Here is a 9,525-nt window from a genome sequence, read left to right as displayed (position 1 = left end):
TCTTTCCCTTCCTCTAGTGGAAGTGAAGATGAAGTAAGGCGTGAAGAGTCTAGTGAGGAAGTCTACCCCTATGAAGAAGGTGACCTCCTAATGGTTAGAAGGCTCCTTGGAGGTCAATCTTGTGATCTATCTCAATCCCAAAGAGAGAACATCTTTCATACAAGATGAAAAATTTTAGATAAAACTTGTTCTCTCATTGTGGATAGCAGATCTTGTTCGAATTGTTGTAGCACAAGATAAGTTTCCAAGTTGAACCTCACTATCATTCCCCACCCAAAACCTTATAAACTTCAATGGCTCAATGAGCAAGGGGAAATGATAGTTAACCAACAAGTGAAGGTACCTTTCTCCATTATGACATATAAGGATGAAGTTAATTGTGATATAGTTCCCATGGAGGCAGGGCATATTCTTTTAGGAAGGCCATGTCAATTTGATAGGAAGATCATTTACAATCGCCTAACTAATGAGATTACTCTCACCCATCTTGGCACTAAATTTTGTTGCATCCTCAAACACCTTCACAGGAGGCCAAAGATCAACTAACTATGAAAGATAAGAGGGATGAGGAAGAAAAACTAGAAAAACAAAAGAAAAATAAGGATAACAAGGCCTTGTCTTCAAAGGCCAAAGGGAAGGAAAAAGAGGAAAAGGATTCCTCCAAGAAGATTGTTAAGAAGGAAAATCATTTTGCAACAAAAGGTGATATCAAAAGAGCACTCCTTCTTAAACAATTTTTCTACCTTCTCCTATCAAGGGAAACATCCCTTGGCACTGCCATACCTCTTGAGCTTGAGGTTATTCCTCAAGTAAAGGAGTTGTTGGATGAGGGTTTGGTTCGTAAGAGCTTAACTCCTTGTTCTTTGTTGGTGCCCAAAATAGGTATTATGAGGCACCGAATCCCTATGATAGGTGGTATGATGAATGTGTTGAGTGGTGCAACCCTCTTTTGTAAAATCACTCATGCATCCAACATCTTCATGATTCACATACATAGGGACTCATTAGGTAGGTTTGTTCTTATTTTTAGTTTCAATACAAACTTAGGTGCTCATATGGGACACCTTAGGTTTGTCGTACTTTTTGGTGGGAATAATCAGCGTGAAAATACAAAAAAATGTATGTTTTATTGCATTAATTTTCTTAATTTTTTAAATAGCGATCAAGGGGTTCCCACGAACCCTAAGAGAATAAACGTCATTCCTGAGTGGCCCGCTCCACCAAGTATAAGGAAAATTTGGGGCTTCCATGACTTAACAAACTTATACAAAAGGTTTGTCCCATATTTTTCTATATTTGTAGCACCACTCATTGAGTTGGTGAGGAACCATGATCCCTCATGGGAAGATGCCCAAGAAATGGATTTTCAGACCTTACCTTACTCCTATATACCAAACACCACTAATATATATGTTTTTATTCTTTTTACAAGTGTTGAGGGAAGAAGCCCAGAGTTTCAAGAACCTATGGATTTGAGGTCATATCCTTTTCAAGGGGGAGGGAATGATGCAATCTTATACCCCAAGGGTATTGGATAGAAGACTCCAAGAAGATTGGGCCAAAGATGCAAGAGAAGGCTCTAGGATTCTCATGAGCTTTAGGGTAGATTTCGGACTCATAGGCTAAGTATGAGCTCGCTTATTTTTGTACATATTCGATTAAAGTTTCATTATGTTTGGGTTTTATATTTAGGGCTCCATAGTGTAGGTAGGATACCATAGAAATGTAGGATTTTTCAGCCCTTGTATTTTAGGGCACCTATACTAGTTTTTGTATTAGGGGTAGTTTTATAATTTCATATGCATTAAGTGAATATTTGATGTGTGTGTTGGGAAATAAATTTAATTGAATTGGGAGAAGCCCAATCCAATTAAATTTTAGAGGGGGAGGTGAGCATTTGCTTGCTACACCCCATTGCCAGATCATATAGTCACACTTTGTGCATGTCCTTCATGCTTTACATGCCTCATGAAAGCACACTTAATTGAGAATCTTGGACTTGGTCTTGGATTAGTAGGCTGAACCATAGCTAAAATTCACTAATCATAATTAGTGAAATTTTGGCTCCAAAATTTGACTCCACAAATTCAATTTCAAATTCAAGTGAAATTTGAATAGAAATTCAAATTTTCCTCCAATTTTGTGTGACACTTAGGCTATAAATAGAGGTCATGTGTGTGCATTTTTTCAACTTTCATCATTTGAGAATTATACTTCAAAGTTCAGACCTCATTTGAGGCACAAAATTTCGTGCTCCTTCTCTCCCTTTCCCTCCACTCATCTTCTCCTACCTTCAAGCTCTTATCCATGGCTTCCTATGATGGTGGGCTTCTTCTTGACTCATCTTCTCCTTGAAGTGGCATCTCCAATCATCTTTCTTCCATCTCCATTCTGCTGCCATTGATCTTCAAGAAGAAAAGGACTCCATTGGTGAAGAAGATCCAAGGCCTACAAGCTCCATATGGAGCTACATCAGAGAATATGATGAACCTTTCAATTAAAATGCATAGAGAATGATGCTTCTCTATTGGCTCAACATATATTTTTTTAAATTTGGATATTGAATGATAAATGTTGATGGGAAACTTTGATTCTTTGTCTTTTCTATTTTATATTCAACTTTGGTTTTCCCTACCTCCCTCCTCTCTCTTTTAAGTTTCTCTTCTTTTGCATGTATCATTGTCAACATCTATCAAGACCATTTTGAAAATTTTTAACTTGTTTAATATATTGTATGTTGTTTCAATAGCTTACAAAACTCAATTTTTTGATTTGTTTGTGTTTCAACATTTGGAAGTATATATTGAACATTTTTGTGTTTCAACACTTAAAAAAATAACCTCAATGATTTCTACCCAGGCTTTTATCTACCCAAAAAAACCTTCTGACACTCATTTTTTTTTTATAATTTTTTGAACCTATCTAATTTATTATGTTTGTGTTTCAAGTTGCACCTGGTTGTGTTTCCCTAGCTGAATAAATAACCTCTGGTTTCTAATTTTCCAAGAAAACCCATTTTTTGTGAGTTCTTGGCTCTTATCCGCTTGATTTTTAGTTCAGTTATTTTTCATCCTCAACTTTTGTCAAGACCAATTTAAAAATTATTTTAATATTTTTAATAATCAATGGCTCACAAAATCTAACTTTCCTATTCGTGTTTCAACACTTGAAAGGAAATGTTGCACTCTCTTGAATAACGGTTTGCAACCAATGAAGCAAGGCTTCTATCTCTTAATTTGTTTTCTTTCTCCTCCGTCTATGGGTTAATCAATGGATGAGAATAGTGAAATTTCCTAATTTCATGCCAATTTGTCAATGCTTAATTAGGGTAACAAATAGTTTCTATTTTATCTAAGTTATATGTGAATTTTTTAATTAATATTAACATTGTTTTAATTAAAAATAAATTGATTTCACTTTCATGTTTAACGTAATATCAATTTTTTGTTTTACATATTTAATTCATTGTATGTTACTTCAATGACTCAAAAATCCAATTTTGTTTTAATTTTTTAAACTTATCTAATTAAAAGTATGTTACGTCAATGTCTCACAAAATTCAAATTCTATGTGTTTCAACATTCGAAAGGAGACACAACAAGTGATTCTTTTTGCACTTGAGGAATGATTTTTATTCAGTGAAGCAAGGCTTTTATATATTTTTTTTATTGAGTTATTGCCTCTTATCTCTTTGTATTGTACTATTGGTTTTTTGGACTTACCTAATCTATTATATTATTTTGTTTCAGGTGTGTGTGTTTCTGCACTAATCTGTTTAATTTCATTAGTTTATCAAATTCAATCTTTCTAACTCATTCTTTTCCCAGATAAAAATTAACGTTGGAGGTGGGACATTTTTTATGAGCCATGACTCATATTAAACAAGTGTTCAAACTATGTATGTTTATAATTATTAATGTCTTTTATTGTTACTAATTTGAAAATTTTTATTACATGGTGCAAAAAATTATAGTATATTCATGTGAGATCAATTGTTACTTATCTTAATTTGAGTATAACCTATCCAATAATTTAGAAATTGATAGAACCACATATATTTCTTGGTTTATTTAAGGTGAATGTTTTTTTGCTTTCATATGCAATGAAATTTAATTGTGTATATTAATTTAATAAAGTAAAATAAATCTATAACCCATAAAGAGGTATGCATTTCACCACACACATTTTGTCTCATTTTTTTTCCTTTTTACCAAGCTTTTTTAAATCTATATTTTGTTCCTAAATACTTAATTATGTGGCCAAGTAAATAATATTTTTTTAAACTAGCTACCCATTTTTTGAATTTTTAAATATATCATTAATAATAAACTAATCATTTAAAATGTTGGTAAAAACCGTATTTTTAAAAAAAATTGGTAAAAACTGTATTTTAAAAAAAAAATGGTTAAAACTGTATTTTTTTAAAAAAAATCAACCAAATTTTTATTTATGGATGCTACTTTTTCTAACACTCAAACTATTCCTTTTCTTTTACAATCACCAATTCCTAACTCATTTGTTCTTAAGTTATACACTAATTTTTTTCATGTATAATCTATAATTTATAAACTACAATCTATATCCACAACCTATTTATCCAACAATATATAAAGGTATTTTTCAATTTTGGTGTACACAATTGTTTGGTCTCATTTTATGCCTTTAAAAGAGGCATGTAACAAATATTTTTATCTATCTATAATTCATGTTAAATATTTTTCTAGCCAAGTATCCAATGTTTTTGAAATCTATCCATTTTTTAATTTTAAAAGTATACCAATTAACAATAAACATTTTTAAAATCGACCATTTTAAAAAAATTATAAAAATATTTGTTTTAATTATGGGTCCTATCTTTCTTAGCACCCAAACTATCACTTTTCTTTTCTATCTACTAATTCCAAATTCTTATTTCATTTGTTCCATTTTAAGTTAACTTACCAGTTTGTAAAAAAAAAAAATTAAGTTATCCAAAAATATTTTTCATCCAATAAATTTAGACTATAAGTAATCCAATTATTCTAATTTTTAGTTTCTAATGATAGGACACAATGATAATACCAAATATTTTATACAAGTTTTGCCAATGCAACTAATATTATTAATTGAGTTTTGATAACATTTTTAAATACAAATGTTCGAATTAGAGATATTGACTTAGATCTCATCATTTGTACATAAGAACAAAATAGAATTGAATTGAATTGCCCATCCATAAAATTGATATGTTAATTGAGTTTTAACTAGAAAGAATAATATTTTACTATAAATTAGTCATTCTTTATTTTTGAAATCAAAAAATTCTTTTATATGTTTTTTTTTATTTGTATAAATTTTCAAGTAGAAGATTTAAATCCAACCTGGATACAACTAGAAAAAGTTTTTTTTATATGTTTTTATCTATAAAATTTAACAAGTTTTTATGTATAAAACTAATGTCTTATCTCATCAAAATTGTTAAAATATGATTTGTTTTACTTCAAATTTAAACCGAACTGATTATAATTATTTAATTATCGTTTTTTTTTTCAATCTGATGACCTAATCAATTATTTTAGATTAATAAGTTTGGATAAAAAGATAAAAATGATAAATATTTCAACTTTAACACACACAAAAATACAATAAGAAAATAAAAAGACCACTAATTCATTTTCAAGCACACCAAGAAGTAAATAGTATAGTTAATATTAATAATTTTTCAATAAAAGATATAGACATATTAAATTAATTAGTATAATAAAACACGACAACTTAACAATAAATGTGAATCTCATGTGTTTTCAATAATAATAATAATAATAATAATAATATATTTTTATTCTATATTAATTTCTCATCTTTTCTTATCTATCTAATAAATTTAATTCAAATATTTCTCTTCTATTCTTACTATATTTTTCTTCGATCAAACAATTTCTATTTTTATTTTATATATTTTTTTAGCCCTTTTTATTTTCTTTTTTCATCTGTTCACTTCTGTTATCTCCATTTCATTCCTCACAATCAAGCATACCCTTAAGTAGGTACATGAATAATTTTTATGACCATCTAAGTAATTAACTCATTATGTCATTATTTGATTAGTTGTTAAACTGATGATATTCACCAAGAATAGATATTATAAGCTACATTTGGATCAAATCTTAGGCGCTCAATACTTAATAGACTTCAATTGAGTCAAATCTGGATTCAAATAAATGAAATAAAAAGACCATTAATTCATTTTCACGAGGTTCTGATCGCACTGCACAGATTAGTCGGCGTGATTGCCAAAGTGGAACCCAGGTTTCGTTCAAATCGTGAGTCCAACCTCATGTTACCACAAGAACCATTAACGTAGTTAGCATGGTTTTATATAAACAGCATGACTTCCGGTTTTATATTACCTATTAAAAAACGTAGCATGATTTTCGGGAGTATGGATTATCTCCGAAGAATTTAAATAATAAAAAGACTTAGTTTTAATGAAATTGAAAAAAAAAATCCTAATATTGTAATTCGCTTTATTTAAATCTCTAAATTGAACAATTTCTTTTGTGACTTTAGTATCGGAATAAATGTTAGTATTATTAAGAAACGGTAACAACAGTATTTTCTAACACTTTTTATTAATACTTTCTCTACTACTAATTAAAATTTATTAAAAATTAAAAATTTTAGTAAGTCTTATTTCTTATATAATTAATCTTTCTCTTAATTTAAAAGTGAGACTCACCAGTATTTATATTTTAATAAAATTCAATCAATTATAAAAAAATTAAAAAGAAAATGTTAGAAATGGTATTCCTAACCCTTTTCTAATATTATTTTTTTAAGTTAAATATTACATATAATTTAAGACTAAAGTGAATGTGATATTATTTAAAAAACTTTTTAAAAATTTCTTAATTTTGAAACGAAAGGAAATTTTCCATTTACTCTAAAAAGACACGCAGAGAAAATTAACGTGTCAAAAAGTTTTAACTTTTAACACGGTTTTAGGTTTCCATTTTTGACATCTTTCGTGATTTCCTTCATTCAAAAACAAAAACAATGTTTTGCTTCACTCAAACAATGTTTTGGTTTTTGATTGCGGCACGGCAAGTAGTTAACTAACTAGTTATCTGTTAAGCAAAAGCATCATTACCCACATGTGGGGCAACTAATATAGTAATATACCAATAATGAACCGCTGTGATTCAAGTAAATCTCTGATGAGGATGTCAATGTTGACACATGGCATCATTAATTGCAAATAAAACCGTCAAACAGTGAAAGGTACAGAGCTTCGAATTTCAATCAAATCATCAAAACCACGGATTTATCGCTTTGTCCCATTACTTAATTAGATTCTCCGTGTGTTGTGCCATGTCTTCCTGTTTCATTTTCTTGCTCTTATAATTAAATTGTTTAATATATCTTTGCTGTGATAATTTTTTGTACATATATCTTCACTTTAATATATAGAATTTAATTAACTTAAAAGAATTCATGATATAAAGTTATACTGCATTTATATATGTATATATGTATGTGTAAAAGTAATTTATTTAATAGAAGAATTTATGTTTGATTTATATATATATAATTTTTTTTAATCAGTGATAATGATATCTGGATCTAATATGTTGAAGACATTCTGATCTTTGAATTTTTTTTTAAAAAATATAATTTAATTAAAATACTTTTTTGTGTAAAAATATTTTACGCTACATATTTATTTTTCTGTGAAATCCTCACACAATTAAATGCCGGCCATGCATAGTAAAAAATTAAAATAAGATAAAAGACTACAAAAAAAAAAAAGTGTTAATGGATTAGCTGGAGCAAATGTTGTCATTGCATATACATACACGCGTCATCAATGCCCATGCTTTAGATTACCTTGTCCAAAACCAAAACTTTTTGTCAATTCATTTCTTGTTGTTAGACTCTGCTTCTTTCTCCAACTTCACACACAAAAAAACATGGCAAAGGATAGAACAATTGGTGTGGCTCTAGATTTCTCCAAAAGCAGCAAGAATGCTCTGAAATGGGCATTTGAGAACTTAGCCGATAAAGGTGACACCATTTATGTCATTCACATCAACCCAAACTCTCTAGACGAGTCCCGCAACAAGCTATGGGCAAAATCTGGTTCTCGTGAGTATCAATTTTGTGCCAATTTTATTTATTTGGGTTTTTATATTTTATATTTTATATTTTTCTGTGAACATTTCTTTTATATCTTTTGATCTGGGTTGATCTGATCTGATCCGATTTTATTTTGTTTAATGTTAATTTTTTGCAGCTCTTATTCCTTTGGTAGAGTTCAGAGAGCCTGAGATTATGAAAAAGTATGATGTTGAAATTGATATTGAGGTTCTTGATATGCTTGACACTGCTTCAAGACAAAAAGAGGTGTTTTTTTTTTATTAGTTTTCTTAAAAAAAACATTGTTTTCCTTCTCTCTTTCTACTTAGTTTCTACAAAATTTAATTTAATTTAGACAACGATTTTTTTTGTGTGCGGTGTGCTATGTTTTACTATGTATTTTGTCTGAAATTATTATTGCTATTATTAATTTTTCTTAGATCCACATTGTTACAAAAATATATTGGGGGGATGCAAGAGAGAAGCTTTTGGATGCTATTGAAGATCTGAAGCTGGATTCGCTGGTTATGGGAAGCAGGGGCCTCAGCACAATCCAAAGGTGCCTACTTTTTTTGTCCCTTAATTTCTTTATTTTACTGTTATATTCAGCATCTCTCATCAATAATTTCATGAGAATTATTCGCATAGATATTATTGGAGTTAATATATGTGGAATTTTTTTTTTTGAAAGATGATATTTGTAGAATTAGACAATATAACACCTTTCTTATTTTATTTTCTGGGGTGAGTAGGTTAGGACCTTGTAATTTGATTTCTCGCTGTTACATCTATTATTGCTTTTCTTTTTTTCTTTTGCTATGAGTGTGGCTTTTCTGTTCACTTTCATAGAGATTTTTGCTTAGAATAATTGCCCCCTAATTCATTACTGCTTCTTTGTTGTGATGGAACTTTATTATCTGCATTTATTGAAATATGGGTCTCATTAACGTGCCTTTTTTTATTCCAAAAAAAAAAAAAAACCAGGATCATATTGGGAAGTGTAAGCAACTTTGTGATGACAAATGCTCCTTGCCCTGTGACTATCGTCAAGGAACCACCTAGCAGCAGCAAGTAAAGATGATCACTTTGGGAGAGAACATTTAAATTTCATATGATATTTTTCTTGGATTGTACCTGAACTAGTTGGGTCAATTCCCTTACAGTTCGCTCCTTTCCTAAGTATTAGTTTGGTGTCTAAGACGAGAATTTGAATTATATATAAGATTTACTGTACTTTATAACTTTCACTGCTTGACTTTATTGATGGAATAATTTAATTTGAGTGCCATATAAGGTCATCAGTCCTCCAAAATTTTCTTGTAATAATTGAATTTCTGTGATTTATATTAATTAATCTTGTGGACAATTAACATCTCAAATTAGTCGTACGAATCCCAAGTAATAATTTCT

The 9,525-nt window shown here is 29.5% G+C and overlaps 1 protein-coding gene across 1 annotated transcript; it reads left to right on the top strand.

The window, feature by feature from the left end:
• The first annotated feature begins 7,889 nt into the window (after window positions 1-7,889).
• Window positions 7,890-9,262, top strand: LOC100499951 (uncharacterized). The gene is given in 4 exon segments (NM_001251560.1): window positions 7,890-8,124; window positions 8,273-8,382; window positions 8,556-8,674; window positions 9,100-9,262. Coding segments are annotated over 4 exon segments (495 nt in total). The 5' UTR covers window positions 7,890-7,949; the 3' UTR covers window positions 9,191-9,262.
• Window positions 9,263-9,525: the final 263 nt, after the last annotated feature.

This window comes from Glycine max, chromosome 1 (genome assembly GCF_000004515.6).
Source record: "Glycine max cultivar Williams 82 chromosome 1, Glycine_max_v4.0, whole genome shotgun sequence".
NCBI lineage: Eukaryota > Viridiplantae > Streptophyta > Magnoliopsida > Fabales > Fabaceae > Glycine > Glycine max.
This window is presented reverse-complemented; position numbering and strand designations above follow the sequence as displayed.